This window comes from Dermochelys coriacea, chromosome 15, assembly GCF_009764565.3.
Source record: "Dermochelys coriacea isolate rDerCor1 chromosome 15, rDerCor1.pri.v4, whole genome shotgun sequence".
Classification (NCBI taxonomy): domain Eukaryota; kingdom Metazoa; phylum Chordata; order Testudines; family Dermochelyidae; genus Dermochelys; species Dermochelys coriacea.
This window is the reverse complement of record NC_050082.1, coordinates 8,502,103-8,521,471: the sequence shown is the minus strand read 5'-3', so window position 1 is coordinate 8,521,471 and position 19,369 is coordinate 8,502,103. Positions and strand designations below refer to the sequence as shown.

At 46.4% G+C, this 19,369-nt stretch overlaps 1 protein-coding gene across 3 annotated transcripts in view; it reads left to right on the top strand.

The window, feature by feature from the left end:
* Nucleotides 1–19,369, top strand: part of KSR2 (kinase suppressor of ras 2) — a 288,181-nt gene that overhangs the window by 247,209 nt on the left and 21,603 nt on the right. For 2 of the 3 annotated variants that reach the window (XR_005289112.2, XR_005289113.2), the window contains 2 exons: nucleotides 10,141–10,237; nucleotides 19,188–19,322. Coding sequence is in view for 1 of the 3 variants with exons in the window: in XM_038374065.2 (XP_038229993.1) it covers nucleotides 10,141–10,242; nucleotides 19,188–19,322 (237 nt within the window). In the remaining 2 variants the exon portion in view is untranslated. Of the gene's footprint in view, nucleotides 1–10,140; nucleotides 10,243–19,187; nucleotides 19,323–19,369 lie in introns of all 3 variants that reach the window. The other variant, XM_038374065.2, reaches the window with a different exon arrangement.

The following is a 19,369-nucleotide window of genomic DNA, read 5'->3' as shown; positions in this document are numbered from 1 at the left end:
TTGTTGGCTCTCTTCCATGCTAATTCTTCAGTGCTCTGCTTTATTCTGTCTCTGGTTTTATATGGATGCTTGCCACTGTGATATCTGAGCAGCTCCCGTGAGGAGTAAACACAAATTTACCAGCTGGGGCCTCGTTAGTTGAAACCCTTCACGTCCCCAACACAAAGCCCAGGTAAATGCTCAGTGTTTTCTCTTGCACCTCCTAATATTTGTATTATAAACTTTGGACCGTCAAGCTCAGAGTTTGAGGCTCCTGATCACCTGGGAATGGAGTTTTGTGTAAATTATTAGTAAAGGCTACATTTTTGTCATGGATATTTTTAGTAAAAGTCAGGGACAGGTCAATAAACAGAAATTCATGGAAGCCCGTGACCTGTCCCTGACTTCACTAAAATATCCCTGACAAAAGGGAGAGGCGGGTTTAGCACCCACTGCCGCTGGGGTTTCCAGGTCCCCCCCCCCACCGCTGCAGTGCTTGGGAGCTCTGGGGTCCTCCTGCCCATGGGGCTGGGCTGCTGTGGGGTCCCCTCACCCCTGGGGAAACTGGTAGCTACAGAGTCGCCCATGCTGCGGCTGGGCAGCTGCAGGGAGACCCCCCGCCACCCACTGTGGCTAGGCAACTGCAAGGTCCCCCCCCCACAAGGGCAGGGGCTAGGAGCTGCAGGGGCAGGACTGTCTGGGAGCTCCCGCCCCGGGGCAGAAAATGTCACAGATGTCAACGGAGGTCATGGATTCTGTGACTTCCATGACCTCTGTGACATAATCGTAGCCTTAATTATCAGCATAAACGGGGAAGATTATGCCAAAAAGGTGGAAAACCATTTAAGGTGGGGTGTGGTGGGGTTTTGGTTTTGTTTGGAGGGGCTTGTTTTGTTTTGTTTTTTGCTATTGTATAGCTTCCAAAAGGGCCAAAGCCAGCATCCATCTCTGAAGTTCTGGCCATCCCATTGGCAGTGGGACTGGCGTAATTCTGTTATGCAAGGGGACAGAGAGGGGCTATGCAGTGGTTGTAGTTATTTATTGCAGTAGAACTTAGGGACCCCAGGTATGGGCCAGAAGCCCATTGTGCTAGGCGCTGAACAAACACAAAACAAAAAGACAGTCCCTGTCCCATGGAACTTACAATCCAAGTATAAGACAATAGATACCTGTGACACTGGCAGACCAGGTGCCAGCTCATGCCAAGGTCTCCAAGTCTCAACTGGATACTGATAAATACAGAGCTGGAATCAGTCTGGCTCACCTGCATGTTAGTATTGCTAAAATAGGTATTAGAATTATAAGAATGAATTTAGCGTTTAGACTTTATGAATTCTTGAAAGTTTCTGCATGTATTAATCTCACTTATCCCATCTGTATTCCATACTATAAAATTGTCAATTGAGTGTTTTGCACTGTAAGCCTCCATAACTGTGTAAATCACTAGACAGGAGAGAGACACTAACTGGTGTGAAATGCTGCTCTCCAACAGAAGGCGTTATGTCCTGCCCGACAGAGATGGCTCATGGACACCAAACGGACTAGCGTGGAACATTAAAGAGGACAAGTGTCTTTGTTGTTTATTCTCCCATCCCCATGGAGATGAGTCGTGCAAGAGAATTCCTCCCATCAGCTGAGTTTGCAGCTCAGGCAGAAGTGGGGGAGGTAATAAAAACTTCTAGGAAGAAGGAACTGGATCTCTATGCTGCTTGGACTATGAGAGGCAAGGTTTTCTAGGTATTAACCAAGGATCCTCAGCTACTTAGCCTAGGTCAGCCCGAAGAACAGATAGAGCTTGCCTATTCTAGAAGCGTCTATTACACTTTGAAATTGCAGCTTGTAACTCATTTGTGTGTGTAGGTTTACCTGCTTTAACCTTGTAAATAACTCTCATTTCCTTTTCCTATATCATAACTCTTTAGATAGTTTATTGTAGGGTTGGCTACAAGTGCTGTCTTTGGTGTGAGAGCTAAAGTGTGACTGACTTGGAGTAAGTGACTGGTCCTTTGGCACAAGGAGTAACCTGAATCTGGCTGTGATTCACAGTAGAGACAAGGAGGGTGTGATAATATTTTTTTATTGGATCAACTTCTGTTGGTGAGAGAGACAAGCTTTTGAGCTACACTGGAAGAGATTCATGGTGTAAAGGACCATCTATCAGACAGGCACAGCAAGACAGATCTGAGTACCCTAGGGCATTGTCTGTGACTCCATGTTAAGGCTGTTATCATGTCTGAGGAGTTTACACTTGTTGGTTGGTTGGTGATATGATACAGCACTCACAACTGACTTGGGGTTTGTGTCCTGGTTCTTATAAGTGTGCCCTGAGGTTGGTACTTATGCTCTTGAGCCACGGCTGGACAGCTTGACAACAACAAATGGATGCAACAAGGAAACTGTCTAGCATCCACCACAATGGGGTCCTGGTTCATGACTGGGACTCCTAGATGCTACAGTGGTGATCATAGCAATTAATAACTGGACAAAACTGGTCAGTGTGAAAAGCATACCTATCTGTCTAATTATTGTCATGTTATCATGCATGCCCCCTCCTCGGTAAAGAGCCCAGCTCTGCAGGGGGCTTCTTGCACAGGGGGTAGCACATGGGAAGGCTGGAGGAGAGGCAGGGCCAAAGGACGTGTCACTGATTAGATCTGGCGACCCTCTCTCCTCCAATGGTGTCCACTATAGGATAGTGCAGGGCCACTGCAGCCATTGGGCCGGAGTAGACCAGGAGTGGCCACCAATCTGATTTGCAGGCATGGGAGGGGGATGCCTTGTTGCTTTCCCTCCATACGTTCTGCCAGCACCCAGCCTGCCTAGTTAGGCTGGACGTGGAACTCTTGGCCTTTTTTTAGATGCCTAAATGGGATCTGGACTCTCTCGGAGATGTGGCCCTTAGTGCTGTGCCTAGGAGTAGTGGGGTTCTTCATGCTTCTCCCTGGCTTGTGTCTTACTGGAAGGAGGCATGAGTTTTTCCTTTTCAGTCATCTTGTTTTTCTTAGCGTCCATTGGGTCAGTGACATAAACCTGCTTGGCAAAGGCCAACAAAGAGAAACCTTTCAATTTGTTAAGAGCTCATCTCATTAATTCCAACTGCAGTAATGTCCGAGCTGAATTGAATAACTTCTGAAGCCTCATTGGCCACGTGATTTGCAGAGGCTCACTGGGACTGAATATGATTGCCGGGGTCCCTGGGGCAGATGAACTGCCCCATTGTTAGCCAGCTGACATGGTGGCCTGAGGATGTGGCCAGTGAAGTTCCCTTCACTCTATAGACCTTAACTGTCTTAGTGAAACTTCCCACTTACAACTTCTTTGGCCCATTGTCACCTCACACAGTCTGTCCACTCAACCCCGCTGGTCAACACAACCATCCTCTCCGTTCTTCAGACCTGCACAGTGCAATGGATAGAGTACTGGACTGAGACTCTGGTGACCCGAGTTCTGTTTCTGGCTCCTGCCACAAACCTACTGTGTGACCTTGGTCACGTCACCTCTCTCTGCCCCTGCTCCCCATCCCACCCTTTGTCTTGCTTCTTTAGACAGTAAATTCTTCAGAGCAGGGACTGTCCCTACTATAGGTATGTACAGGGCCTAGCACAGTGAGCCCCTGATTCCAGGCTGAGACTTCCTGTCACTAATCATTTTTGACTCTGACCTCTGTCTAACCCCTCTCCTCAAGGCTGTGTCTAAATTTTAGCAATTCCTCCTCCCCAGCATTCCAAAGGTTTGGGCTTTCCTGTCTATGCACAATGCCAAACCCAACAAAGGTCCTTATCTCTGGCCTTGACTCCTGCACCCTCGGCCTCTCTGGCCTTGACTATTGCAACATTGCCTCTTTTGCTCTAAGATCATCTTCCCAGCCCACCATTCTGACCCCATCACTTCCCGCTTCCCCACCATGACAGATGCAGGCTTCTTGCCCTTTTCCTATTGGCCTTTCCTCATTTTAGTCCTACCCTACTCACTCACCTCTTTCAGATTCCTCCTTCAGGCTCAATGAAGCCTGCAGAACCCTGGCATCTGATGACAGCTCGGCAGTGTCGAGCTAAGGCTACTGCCACTCATCGGCTTCTTGGCCTCTGTAAAAGTATCTCCCTGCACGCCTCTAGCTAAATATTGTGCATGCTGCCGGTCCGTGAGAAACAAGGCTGCCGTGAGAAACAAGGTGCGTTACTTGGGCACCCCATACCTCTTCATTGTGTCTGTTGCACCTTGTCTTAAACCACATTTATGAGCTCTTCGGGCCGGGATTGTGTTTTACTACATCTGTACCGCACCTATCTCAATGGGGCCTCAGCCTGCGTGGGTGCTATCATAATATAAATAAAAATGATGTGATGGATGAGATTGCTGATTCACCTAGCTGACAGTCAGCTCATTGTATTAACCTACAGCCATATCTACGCTACGGGGCTTGTGTCGGCATAGTCACCTAGTATGGCCACAACAGATGCTGAAGGAAGGAAGAGTTCTGCCGGTGTAGGAACCACCTATCCTGCAGGTTTGTCAGCATAGCTATCTCATTAGGGGGTGTGATTTTTATTTTCGCACTCCTAGCTGACATATCTCTGCTGGTCCATGCTTTAATTGTAGACCAAAGCTATGAATTGCCACTTGCGTCCATGCATCTAGAGACTGCCAATGATTAAATTAATCATTGAATAGAATAGGAATGAAATGATCTTATAACTCAACCGGTTTGGAATAATAGCAATAGTCGTGATTAAATGGCCCCCTACCCAAAAGTTCAACTGCCTGATACAATGTAACAAGGGCTACTAGGCAACATGGCACCATGGTAGCCAGGGACAGGTTGCAGGAAAACCAAAATCTGCAGCTTGCCCAACCACTGAACCTAAAAGAACGACGGCTTTCATCCATCAGATATGAATCCTGATTGACCTAGGGCAGTGGTTCTCAACCCGTGGGCCGCGAGCTGCTTGTGGCCCAATCAGCACACAGCTTCAGCCCATGTGACATCCTCAGGGCCATACAGGTAGTGTATATATTGTGTGGATGCGGCCCACATAACACAGAGAGCTGCATATGCGGCCCACAATGGTAAACAGATTGAGAACCACTGACCTAGGGGCTCTCCAAGGTTCATCTGTAGAAGGAAGAAGGAAGTGCTTCAATTCTGAGTAATGGAGACTTGAGGCCTGGCGAACTTGGCACATTTTGTCAGTACTCTAGATCTACTTTAGTTGGTCTGCCCTGCTGCTCACAAACATGGTGTCCAAGTTTCTGCTCTCCATAGGGTGACCAGATGTCCTGATTTTATAGGGACAGGAATTGGGGGGAGATGGATGGGAGATGTCCAGAAAATCTCCACGCCAGATTTTAGCATTGAGAGGGAAGAAGATGAAGTAAGAATGGATACAGCCGTGGGTAGGAGAATGTATATAAGGAGTGAGGGTGGTGTGGATACTAGTCTAATAGGTTATACTGGATGTAGAATGACTGTGCCTAATAGGGTACAAATGTGAGCGAGGCCAAACAGCAAAAATTAAGATGTTTGTACACCAATGCGAGGAGTCTAGGTAACAAAATGGAGGAACTAGAGCTACTGGTGCAGGAAGTGAAACCAGATATTATAGGGATAACAGAAACATGGTGGAATAGTAGTCATGACTGGACTACAGGTATTGAAGGGTATGTGCTCTTTAGGAAAGACAGAAACAAAGGTAAAGGGGGTGGAGTAGCATTGTATATCAATGACGTGGTAGAATGTAAAGAAATAAGAAGCGATGCAATGGATAAGACAGAGTCTGTCTGGGCAAAAATTACATTGGGGAAGAAAACTAGTAAAGCCTCTCCTACGATAGTGCTTGGGGTGTGCTATAGACCTCCGGGATCTAATTTGGATATGGATACAGCCCTTTTAATGTCTTTAATAAAGTAAATACTAATGGAAACTGCGTGATCATGGGAGACTTTAACTTCCCAGATATAGACTGGAGGACCAGTGCTAGTAATAATAATAGGGCTCAGATTTTCCTAGATGCGATAGCTGATGGATTCCTTCATCAAGTAGTTGCTGAACCGACTAGAGGGGATGCCATTTTAGATTTAATTTTGGTGAGTAGCGAGGACCTCATAGAAGAAATGGTTGTAGGGACAATCTGGCTCAAGTGATCATGAGCTAATTCAGTTCAAACTAAATGGAAGGATTAACAAAAATAAATCTGCAACTAGGGTTTTTGGTTTCAAAAGGGCTGACTTTCAAAAATTAAGGAAATTAGTTAGGGAAGTGGATTGGACTGAAGAACTTATGGATCTAAAGGTAGAGGAGGCCTGGGATTACTTTAAATCAAAACTGCAGAAGCTATCGGAAGCCTGTATCCCAAGAAAGGGGAAAAAATTCATAGGAAGGAGTTGTAGACCAAGCTGGATGAGCAAGCATCTCAGAGAGGTGATTAAGAAGAAGCAGAAAGCATACAGGGAGTGGAAGATGGGAGGGATCAGCAAGGAAAGCTACCTAATTGAGGTCAGAACATGTAGGGATCAAGTGAGACAGGCTAAACGTCGAGTAGAGTTGGACCTTGCAAAGGGAATTAAAACCAATAGTAAAAGGTTCTATAGCCATATAAATAAGAAGAAAACTAAAAAGGAAGAAGTGGGGCCGCTTAACACTGAGGATGGAGTGGAGGTTAAAGATAATCTAGGCATGGCCCAATATCTAAACAAATACTTTGCCTCAGTCTTTAATAAGGCTAAAGTGGATCTTGGGGATAATGGTAGCATGACAAATGGGAAGGAGGATATAGAGGTAGATATTACCATATCAGAGGTAGAAGCGAAACTGAAACAGCTTAATGGGACTAAATCAGGGGGCCCAGATAATCTTCATCCAAGAATATTAAAGGAATTGGCACCTGAAATTGCAAGCCCATTAGCAAGAATTTTTAATGTATCTGTAAACTCAGGAATAGTACCGAATGATTGGAGAATTGCTAATATAGTTCCTATTTTTAAGAAAGGAAAAAAAAGTGATCCAGGTAACTACAGGCCAGTTAGTTTGACATCTGTAGTATGCAAGGTCCTGGAAAAAATTTTGAAGGAGAAATTAGTTAAGGACATTGAAGTCAATGGTAAATGGGACAAAATACAACATGGTTTTACAAAAGGTAGATCGTGCCAAACCAACCTAATCTCCTTTTTTGAAAAGTAACAGATTTTTTAGATAAAGGAAATGCAGTGGATCTAATTTACCTAGATTTCAGTAAGGCATTTGATACCGTGCCACATGGGGAATTATTAGTTAAATTGGAGAAGATGGGGATCAATATGAACATCAAAAGGTGGATAAGGAATTGGTTAAAGGGGAGACTGCAACGGGTCCTACTGAAAGGCGAACTGTCAGGTTGGAGGGAGGTTACCAGTGGAGTTCCTCAGGGATCGGTTTTGGGACCAATCTTATTTAATCTTTTTATACTGACCTTGGCACAAAAAGTGGGAGTGTGCTAATAAAGTTTGCAGATGATACAAAGCTGGGAGGTATTGCCAATTCGGAGAAGGATCGGGATATTATACAGGAGGATCTGGATGACCTTGTAAACTGGAGTAATAGTAATAGGATGAAATTTAATAGTGAGAAGTGTAAGGTTATGCATTTAGGGATTAATAACAAGAATTTTAGCTATAAGTTGGGGACGCATCAATTAGAAGTAACGGAAGAGGAGAAGGACCTTGGAGTATTGGTTGATCATAGGATGACTATGAGCTGCCAATGTGATATGGCTGTGAAAAAAGCTAATGCGGTTTTGGGATGCATCAGGAGAGGCATTTCCAGTAGGGATAAGGAGGTTTTAGTACCGTTATACAAAGCACTGGTGAGACCTCACCTAGAATACTGTGTGCAGTTCTGGTCTCCCATGTTTAAAAAGGATGAATTCAAACTGGAGCAGGTACAGAGAAGGGCTACTAGGATGATCTGAGGAATGGAAAACTTGTCTTATGAAAGGAGACTTAAAGAGCTTGGCTTGTTTAACCTAACTAAAAGAAGGTTGAGGGGAGATATGATTGCTCTCTATAAATATATCAGAGGGATAAATACAGGAGAGGGAGAGGAATTATTTAACCTCAGCACCAATGTGGACACAAGAACAAATGGGTATAAACTGGCCACCAGGAAGTTTAGACTTGAAATCAGACGAAGGTTTTTAACCATCAGAGGAGTGAAGTTTTGGAATAGCCTTCCAAGGGAAGCAGTGGGGGCAAAGATCTATCTGGCTTTAAGATTCTACTCGATAAGTTTATGGAGGAGATGGTATGATGGGATAATGTGATTTTGGTAAGTAATTGATCTTTAAATATTCAGGGTAAATAGGCCAAATCCCCTGAGATAGGATATTAGATGGATGGGATCTGAGTTACGATAGAAAATTCTTTCCTGGGTATCTGGCTGGTGAATCTTGCCCATATGCTCAGGGTTTAGCTGATTGCCATATTTGGGGTCGGGAAGGAATTTTCCTCCAGGGCAGATTGGAGAGGCCCTGGAGGTTTTTTGCCTTCTTCTGTAGCATGGGGCATGGTTGACTTGAGGGAGGCTTCTCTGCTCCTTGAAGTCTTTGAACCATGATTTAAGGACTTCAATAGCTCAGACATGGGTGAGGTTTTTCATAGGAGTGGGTGGGTGAGATTCTGTGGCCTGCGCTGTGCAGGAGGTCGGACTAGATGATCAGAATGGTCCCTTCTGACCTTAGTATCTATGAATCTATGACAGTCCTGATTTTTTGGGTCTTTTTCTTATATAGGCTCTTATTACCCCCCACCCTGTCCTGATTTTTCACATTTTGCTGTCTGGTCACCCTAGCTTTCCACCCACTCTTTGGTGGTGGAGAATTGGCTAATAGCATTTGAGCACACATGTGTGAATTACACTATGAGTGCTCTCTTTGGACCCATCTGTTCCCCTTTGACTGGCTGATCAGATCATTCTCTGTGAAGCTTTCACCCCTGACCTCTTCCCCACCCCATTAGCTGACCCCAGAATCTCTCACTTTGCAGGGCTGGCAGGGGATCCAGGTCACTCAGTGCTCTTAAGTGATCCATTAAGTGATATGGACTCACTTGTCCTGAGGTTTCATTCCACTCAGCCTGATCTTATCACGCAAAGTGGTAAAGGCAAGTCTTGCACACTCTCCCTAGGGTCGGTTCCAAACAACCACACAGCTGCAAACATCATTTCCACTAAAGACATGGTCTAGAAGTTTTTGAACATTGTCAGTGTTCTGCCTCCAGTGTCAGGGTGAAGGAGGAGAAAGATGCCGAAGAAGAAAGGAAGATGTGGTGGGTGGGATAAAGGAGTAATTAAAAGCCCAAACTTTTGTTTCATTAACTGTAACAAGATCAAATTAACATCTGTGATTCTTGAAGCCTATTTAAATAGAGATTTTTTTTTTTCCCGGGTGCTCTATTATCCAGACACAGGTATTTAGTCTGTTCTTTCTCAAGTTGCCTGTAATGAGCGTAGGTGGGTATAGACGGAGGGAAAAAAGCCCTCTTTCGTGGGAGGAAGTTGAGGCAGAGTCCACCCACATACTCTATTATGATATTCAAATGTCAATATATTTTTAATTGGTTTATATGCCCCCTTCCCCCTGCAGCTGCTGCTATCACCTGCCTTTGGTAATTAAGGCCTTGTAAATAGATTTTACTGTAACTGGTACAAGAGGGAAAATTGGAGGACATTGTAGAGTGTGCAGGCTTTTCTCTCTTTTTTTTTTTTTTCCCCTTCCTCTTTTGGCTCCTCTTAGATCTGTGAGAGTTTTATCCTGTAGAGGACGTGGGGGAGAGGTCTGCCCAAAAGTCTGACGCTCTAAGCCCAGGAGCTTTCTGACAACTAGGAAATGGGGAACAAAATAAGAGAGAGAAGAAAGAGTGTTATCAGATATTGCTCAGGATCTATGTGGTGCTAGCAAAATATACTAGAGAGCTAAGATATCTCCCTCCCAGCATTTCAAAGTGGGTGAGAGAGCTCCAAGATTTATTCCAAAGTCCGTTGTCTTTGCTTTGGTATGAAGCCAAAATACTGTATCTATTTTTAGCCCCCTTTACAGGTTCTCTCTTTTTAATCTGTGTTTGATTTAATGATGTTTCTTGGGGTTTTTTTTTATATCAGCATGTTTATTTATCTCCCCTCTTTCCTTTCAGTTTGTGTAAAGGACGGACGCTGTACTCAGTGGTGAGAGATGCAAAAATTGTCCTGGATGTCAACAAACGAGGGCAGATAGCTCAAGAGATTGTGAAGGTACGGTATACCACACGGGCATCCTAGTCTCACTGGGTGAACTCCGCCACTGCGCGTAACTCGAGTTAGCAGACCCTGGGTTTGTTAACACAGGCTTGAATGTCCGCTCTTATTTGTAACCCTCGGTTAGGAATTGTTGAGCCCTGGTCTCAACCTGGAGCTCCAATGTCTACACTGCATTATGCAGGCCCAAGTCCAACCACCCATATCCCAGATTTCCTTGCATCCTCCCAAAATGTGGCTGCACTAGCCCTTTGTTTATGGTGCAGTGTAGGAAAACTTGACTGTCTACCAAACTTGACTGTCCAGAGGGTAAAGAAAGTCAGCCTGTGGAATTGTGGGATACTTTAGGTGGACTCCCAAAGCACAAGTCAGTGGGGCTATATCTACACTGCCAAGCAATAGGGCTAGAACCTTGGGTCCCAGCTTGACTCAGGCTTGGATCCTCCACCCCCATGGGGTCCTGGGACCCTGGGGCCAAGCCCTGGGTTAGTGCAATTTGTGTGTAGATAGAAAAAGGGTTAGGCTTGAGCCTGAGTTCAAACCCTGGGCTTAACAATGCAGTCTAAACATACCCTTAGAGGCTAGGCAGGATGACCACAATGCTCCTTTCTGGACTTAAAGTCTATGAAACTGAAGTCCTAATTAAGCCCTTAAAATGTGGCTTACGTGGTGCCTAGGTCTTGTGCTGGCTGTCTGCATGGTGGTGATCTTCACCCAACTTGACTAAATTCATCCTCAGTTTGAAAGAGAACCTATTATAGGAGAAATATGAAATATCAACTGCTTAAGTACTGTCGGCCAGTTCCTCAGCTAGGATAAATCAACATCCAGTTGGAAGTTTGTATCTTACTGAAAAATTCTCCATTTTGTCTGTAATTGTTCATGATCGCTGTCCAGAGGGAACTTTTTTTTTTTTTTACATTCTTAAAATAAATGGAAAGTAAATCAGTGCCGCTACATTTGAGATGTGTGGGTGTTTTCAAAAACCAGAATACAAATAGACTTCTCCTGCTAAAAATTGTTTGCACCTTTTGCTTTCACAGTGATAACTGAAAACTCAACTTTGACATTTGAAACTTGGCCTATAGATAGTTCTCAGCAAGGAGCATGGTGGTGGTCAAGCTGGGGGGAAAATGAGTTGGAAATTAAAAGGTTTATGTCTACACTGGACCTGGAAGGTATCGTTTCCTGCTTGAGTTGAGATCTGTCAGAGCTAATAGACAACAGTATGTATCTTTAGCCAGCGCATGCCAGGGACGTGCACTGAGAAGCAGAGCTGTAAATAACGCATGTGCGTGTCTCCAGATGGGAGAGGTTGTTTTTTGTTTTTGTTTTGTTTTTTTTAGAATGTGCTGCATATGCTCCATACGAAGCTTTCAGCCATGTGGAACTTTCTCTGGGTATGTCCTTGCCGGAGCTGGAGGGTATAAATTTCCGGCTCGGGTGGACATACTCGGGCTAGTTCTGATTGAACAGCATCCTAAGAATGGAAGTATGACAGTGAGAGGGGCTAGCCACCTCAAATATCATCCTGTCCAAGACCCTAGGTATGTCCTCAGGCATCGGGCCCCTCCCTTTGCTGTGGCTACACATCTATGTTTAGCATGCTGGCTGTATCACAACTAGCACGAGTGTGTCTTTGCAAGCTGGAAATGACACCTTCCAGCTCTGGTGCAGACGTACCCAGAGAAAGCTCTAAACATTTGAAAGCTTCATACTGAGCATAAGCAGCAAACATTTTTAAAAAATCCCTCTCAAAGCTCTCTCATCCGGAGAGATGCACACGGACATTTACAGCTGTACTTCTCAGTGGGTGTTCCTTGCCATGCACTGGCCAAAGATATTGACTGCTCCTGTAGCTCTGCCAGGGGCAGCACTTCCAGCAGGACACCAAGCACTAATGGCTAACTCGTGCCGATCTCCTTACACGTGTGTATACGGAGCACTTGCATATGCAGATCTGGAGAGGGACAAACTTTAAAAACCAGGTTGAGGGATGCAGTTCGGCATACCTGTGTGTTTCCCGCATCCTCTCATGCGTTACTGCTAGAACTGCGTGGCAATTTTTTGACAAAAAATTTTTTGGTGGAAAATGCGGATTCATCAAAACAAAAACAATTTGGGGGGAAGGGTGAGTTTCAGTAAATTTCCTGTTTTGAAAAATATTTGCAAATCAGTTTCCAAATTGTCAGTATATCCCATTCTGACTTTTTTTTTAAACAAAAAAGTCCCATTGTTATGTTTAGATGACTTTTTGTTTAGAAATATATGTTAACTTACAAGGGGGGGGGCTTAAGATTTGTTGGGGTTTTTTTTGTTTTTTTTTTAATTTGAAATCGAAAGGAAATGTTTTGATTGACCTGATCTGAATTTATTTTATTTTTGGTTTGTGAAATGTTTGTGATTTTGGTTTTGTCCTGATTCAGAATGGGAAAATGTCTCAATCTCAACTTCTCACAGAGTGGGAAAACTGTTTCCTGCCCACCTGTGCCCCTGGCATCCTTCACACTTAAAGACACATGTGTGTGATACATGCAGACTTCCAGTGGTGGTTGTGGTTAAAGAGCTTGGCTTTTTCTTTTTAAAATAAACAAATAAACCAACCCTGGGAACTGAAATGCAGAAACTGCATTCGTGCATCACAGAGGCTGCTCAAGACAATCTGCCTCCCTAGGCAATACTTCAGTGTGCTCCCACCTCCTACAATAGATTTGCTGACCGTGGAGGGATGATGACTGTCTGGAGTGGAGGCATGGCAAGCCCTCTGATGGGTCTATGGTTATGGTAGAAGGGGCAGGAGGAGGGACATGCTAAGTGCCAGGTTGCAGTGCTACTCACTCAGGTTTGTCCCTGCTGTCGTCATGACGGGGAGGCCGGGCCAAATCTATGTGAGCACGTTGCGATCTGGCACACCAAGTTGCAGTGCCACTCAGGTTTGTCCTTGCTGCCCCAGGGAGCAGCCTAGTTTGCCTGCAGTTACAGCAGCCTCTGGTGCAGTGTGGAAGTTGCACAGTTAAAATCACAAACAGTCAGGAAATGCTACGGTTGTTTCCTCTCATTGTGCTGACTGGGCTGCATTGCATGTTTGTGGTATCTCTAGCCCTGTTTACTTTGTAGAACTTACAACCTTTTGAAACTCTCAAATGCATGTCATAAAGCAACATCTAGACTCTGCAGTGTAGCCCAAGTCACGATAGGAGCTTCACTTTTCTCTTCCTGGTTCTGTGTTTTCACTTTTGCCCTCTTAATGTTTTAATACCTAGTTTGTGTTTATTTAGGCCCAGATTCAGCATAGCATTTAAGCACATTCTGATCTTTAAGCATCTTCTTAAGCCTTATTGAAGTCAACGGGATTTAAGCAAGTGGTCACAGTTAAGCACTTCTGTTTGCCAGAAGCTGGGAATGGGCGAGGGATGGATCACTTCATGATTACCTGTTCTGTTCACTCCCTCTGAAGAACCTGGAATTGGCCACTGTCGAAAGACAGAATACTGGGCTAGAAGGATCCTTGGTCTGACCCAGTATGGCCGTTCTTACTAGGGTTGCCAGGTGTCCGGTTTTCGAATGGAACGCCCAGTCGAAAAGGGACCCTGGCGGCTCCGGTCAGCAGTGCTGACTGGGCTGTTAAAAGTCCAATCAGCAGCGCAGCAGGTGCCCAGGCCTTAAGGCAGGCTCCCTGCCTTCCCAAGCTCTGTGTGGCTCCCCATAGTCAGCCGCCAGGTCCTTGATGCCCATGGCACATGGCAGCCAGGGAGGCTCCAACACTGCCTGTGCCCCAGTGCCAGCTAAGCAGCTCCCATTGGCCTGGAAACCGCAGCCAATAGAAGTTGCGGGGGCAGCGCCTGCAGACAGGGCAGCGCACAGACCCGCCTGGCCACACCTCCGTATAGGAGCTAGACGGGGGACATGCTGCTGCTGCTTCCGGGAGCCACCTGAGGTTAAGTGCCACCCAAAGCCTGCCACCCTTCACCCTCTCTGCCCTCTGAACCCCTTGGCCTCAGCCCGGAGCACCTCCTGCACCCCAAATCCCTCTTCCCCAGCCCCACTCCAGAGCCCACATCCCTAGCCAGAGCCCTCGCCGTCCTCCCACATCCCAACCCACTGCTTCAGCACGGAGCCCCCATCCTACACCCTGAACTCCTCATTTCTGCCCCACCCCGGAGCCCGCATCCCCAGCCAGAGCCCTCATCCCCTCCTGCACCTCAACCACCTTAGTCAGCCCGGTGAAACTGATGTGAGTGAGTGAGGGTGGGGGAGGGGGGTGGAGCAAGTGGGGGGCGGAGCCTCAGAGAAGGAATGGGGCAGGGGCAGGGCAGGGGTGTTCGGTTTTGTGTGATTAGAAGTTTGGCAGCCCTAGTTCTTATATTCTGAAGCATATTCTTAAGTGTTTTGCTTAATAAGTAGCAGAGGTTAATGGCTCAGTTTATCTGAGTTTCTTTGAAATGGCTCGGATTGTGCTTCTGAGGCCTAGTCTAAAAGACAGGCCTCCCCATAACGCTTTCCCTTAGTTTTACACCTTAATGATTTGATTTGAAACCCTTTCAATGAAGAGGACAAGCAAAGAGTTAAGATGCAGCTGAAGTCGCTTTATGGAGCCAAAGAAGAATCTCCAAAGATTAAGGATAGGGACCAGATCTGTGCAACGAAAGTAAGAGCTACAGATGTTAACTCTTAGATCTCTAGTGTGCCTCAGTGGATCTTTCTTTACTATACTTAGAATTTGTGGACAGTCTCTGCTCCCATTCCATCAGGATATCCTCTTCCCTCCTTCCTTAGTGGGTTATTTCACTTTGACACACAGGCCAGTGTTTTCAAATTTGGGTGCCTGAGGTTAGGCATCTGTGACATACACGTGGTACAATCCGGACCAGTGGTGGGCAACATGTGGCCCAGGAACCACATATGGCCCATCAGCGTAATCTGATTGCGGGCCGCAAGACATTTTGCTGACATTGATCGTCCACAGGCACTGCTCCCCGCAGCTCCCAGTGGCCGCGGTTCACCATTCCCGGTCAATGGGAGCTGCGGGAAGTGGCGGGCTGCAGGGACGTGCTGTCCACCACTTCCCGCAGATCCCCATTGGACGATAACAGAGAACTGCAGCCACTGGGAGCTGCGGGGGGCTGTGCCTGCAATCAGTCAACGTCAGTAAAATGTCTCGTAGCCTGTAATCAGATTACCCTGATGGGCCGCATGTGGCCCGCGTGCCGCAGGTTGCCCACCACTGATCCAGACTGAGTGGCTGTGTCACCCCTGCCCTCTAACCTGGGGTGCCCTTTACAATGCCTTGCTTCTGTAGTCTCCAGGCTGGACTGCTCACAAACAGCCTTCAGCATGCAAATCACTCCCAGCTATGTCTGTGTGTGTGTGCTGCAGCCAGCCAGCCCTTTGCTCTTACCAGCCTGGGTTATACTGCAGGGTGACCTCAACACACTCCCAGCCTTAGTTTTCCCCCCAAGAAATGTATGTGCTGTAGTGCCCAGCCCACTCCTGGACAATAAATGTTTAGATAAAGTCTGTCATTTCATCAATAGAGATCACACACACAGATCTTGTTACCACAAATGGAGTTTCCCAGAAACTTCAGTTTAAACACACCGGATTAGATAAAACAATAAAACAAGTTAATTAACCACAGAGAGAGAGATTTTCAGCGATGTGCAGGTAATGAGGCATAAAAGTCAGAAATGGGTTACAAGAAAAATAAAGATGAAACACACCTGGTGCCTAATTTAACAAACTATTTAAACTCAAAGCAAAGTTTTCTCACCACATGCTTTCAGCAGTCACAGTGACCAAACTTTGTAGGTCAGGACCCCTTCTCCAGTTCAGTGGCTGCTTCCTTTGTCCCTTCTGGTGCAGTGAATCGATGGGCAGAGATGGAGAAAGGAGGGTCCCTTGGGGTGTTTGTTCCTCCATTTTATAGTGTCTGTCCCCCTCTTGGAAAACCTTTCTTGCTGAGGTTCAGGAGACTGAGTCTATAGGGAAGGATGTTCCCTGCTGCTTTTCTCTTACCTGTTTGAGCAGCCTTTTGTTTCCCTTCCAGCTCAATGACTTTGTTTACTGCTTAAACTCCATTTGGAACATGTGTTAAGAACACCATACAGCAGAATCTTATAACTTCACATACAGTGTTGCCACACACATTTTATTAGGACAATAATGATCAGCAAATTATGAGTTTTCAAGTGATACGTCCCAAGGCATACTTTGTTCAAAGATTTTTACAATAGTGTGTAGGGTGTGGACACAGGTGTGCCCTAAACACCCAGGCCTGGTTTTCAGAGGCCAACCATCCACAGCTCCCATTGCAAGTGAGGGGCCAACACTCCCCCTGTCCTTAAATTATAGCTGCCTCTGTGCATGTGTCCTTGGCGTCCAGGCCAAACTGTGTAGTGGTCAGCCACTGCTGCGGGGACACCATGCTGTATCACCAAACCTTTCACGCTTGGCGTGTTGTTCAGTGCAGCCTTTGCTGTGCCTCTGCATTGCACTGAGGCTTTCCTCTCCCAGCCAGCCTAGAAAAGGCTCAGTGTAGCCTGGACCGAGGGAGGAGAGGTGGCTCAGAGTAAGACCAGACTGGGATCCCTGACTGTCCTGTATCAGTCACAGTAATTGGATGACTCTATCCTTTTAGTCGCCTTACTTGATTGAAGATCCTTTAAGCTTATTGGATTATTGGGTGCAAGGGTTCCTGTTGTAATGTGATCCTAGGCAACCTCGGGTTAATTGGTTTAAAAAGCTGAGCCAGCAGGGGGAGCTGACTTTGCACATACACAGGAAGCCTGAGGCAATTAATGTAGTACTAGCAAGGATGCTTTATCATTATTGATGCAAAGGCTGGGGGCGTGGTGGGGGGGCTGTTGGAATCTGGTGTGGGACCAGGGATGACAGGTGTAGGGGAGAGGTAGAGAATTTGGGCTGGGCGGAAAGATGCTGTTTGCTAGCCCAGGGTTTGTTCCACCTTTAGAAAAGTATCCGAGGCCAATACGTTGGATAAATTCATTCCTCCTAAACTGCAGCCACGGACTGATCCAAAGCAAACAAATCATGAAGAGCCAAGTCCTCCCCTCAGATACACACATGCACAACTCCCAGGGCGGTTTGAGGGTGTGTCGGAGAGGGGAGTTTGGCCCCCCAGTGCAGGTTCCTGTCCTTGGGTTTCGGAAGTATCTGAATAGCACGTTCCCTGTGTGTAATACGATAATGCTCTGGTCGAACGGGGCTCCTCTGAAGTTTTACATATGTAGCATCGGTGCTTTTCCTACAGGAAACTTTTAGCCAAAACCAAGGCTATAAATAACAATGCTTTGCAAAGCCACCTCTTCCTTTCATTGAGAACCGCTGCCTCTTTCATAAACACATGGGTGGCACAAAGGAACAGGGAGAGAATGACCCTTGCTCAGGCACACCCAGTGACTAATCACTGACTTACCATAGGAAGTTTGTTGTTGTCCACACACCACTCCAGGCCAGCTGTGGCCAAGCCCAATTTCAAAGCCTTTTGCTCAAACATCACCCTTTTTTGGGTACAGAACAAAACCCTGAGTCTGGACATCTTGCCCAGCAGCTGAGTCAGAGAGGGCAGCTGCCTTCACAATGCTTCAGTATAATCCTTACAGGTCCCAGTCCCTGGACCCTGACTCAGATTTTGCTGACTTCGGTCAAAGTTTGGCTGAAAATATCCCTCGGGGATTTGGTCTATAATGAACATTCATAGGTGGTGATTGCTTGCTTAAGATAACTAACTTCTACAGCATGGGCCATTTGGAAGCTGATTGTCACTATAACATAATAGGTAGGGGTGTGTGCACAGGTGTGCATGTGTGAGTGAGCTTGCATGCATGCAGCGCCTAGTACAGTGATCTGGTTGGGAGCCAATCAGCATTACTGCAATAAAAACAAATTAATTTCTTTTCTTACCCTTAATTTTTGGATTGCAAGGAAAGCGAATGCTATTTGTTATTGCTGTTGTTTTTTCTGCATAATGAATTAATTAGGCTGATGAAGTTGGAACCAGCTTAGCAAATAGGCATAAAATGATAACAGAATGGCTCTCTTCTTTGGCAGCGTCCAGCTAAGGATCTCAGTACACTTTGTAAACATTAATTGATTCTCACAGCAGCCCCTGCGAAGTCCTGGCTTATCCTAGTCATCCCCATTTTACAGATGGCAGAAACTGAGGCCAAGAGACTCCAAGTGACAAGCCTAAGTTCAGACAGCGAGTCCTGTGCAGCACAGGGAATAGTCATTCCCTTGCATTCCTGGACATCTTGTTACTACCTAAGCTTCTTCTGGGGCAAGGCAGTTCCACACTGCCTTACATGGGCAATGGTAGTGGTCATGACTTAGCAGATAGTAACTAGTGAAGCTGCCCCTTACATGGCTGCATGTCCCTGGTGCAGCAGCACTATGTGGGAAGAGCTGTTTCATTCCCTGTGTCCCTAGGGCAGAGCTCTGCTGGGGGGTTCGTGCTCCCACTGATTTGAACTTTAGAGTGCAGGAGTGGACTGTGGAGGGCTGAGTGGATCCGGGCTCCTGAAATCTTAGTTGACCCTGCTCATGCTTGCGCTAGAGCATAACGGCCCTACGCACCCTGCTGTGTGCTGCCCCAGAGCTGTGTGCAGGGCAGAAGCCAAGGCCCGAGGGGTGAAATGATGATGTGGTTTTCTCTCTCAGCTGAAATTCTGTTTTGCAAGCAAAAGGGGCGATACAAATGTGTGTGCTCCCACTCCTCCTGGACCCCTCGCTTGGACCGGCCACGCTGTCTGGAAGTTGAAGGAGCACTCACATCTGAAATCCCTTCCCCTCTCCTTGCGTTGGTCCATGTAGGATGGTATTGGAAGCATCCGTAACCATACGCATGCTGGCACAAGCTGGTGTTGTCTCCTCAGGGATTCCAGTTGTTTGTGCCTCCCTTCCAGATCCTTCTCTCTCCTTTCTGCAGGGAATGGGGGTACTTGCACGCGAAGGGGATCCTTCACAAAGACCTCAAGTCTAAAACATTTTCTATGACAACGGGAAGGCGGGTGATCACGGACTTTGGGCTCTTCAGAATATCGGGCGTTCTGCAAGCAGGCAGGTAGGCTATAGCTGAAGCCTCAGGGGTGCTGGGTATGCTGCTGTTGG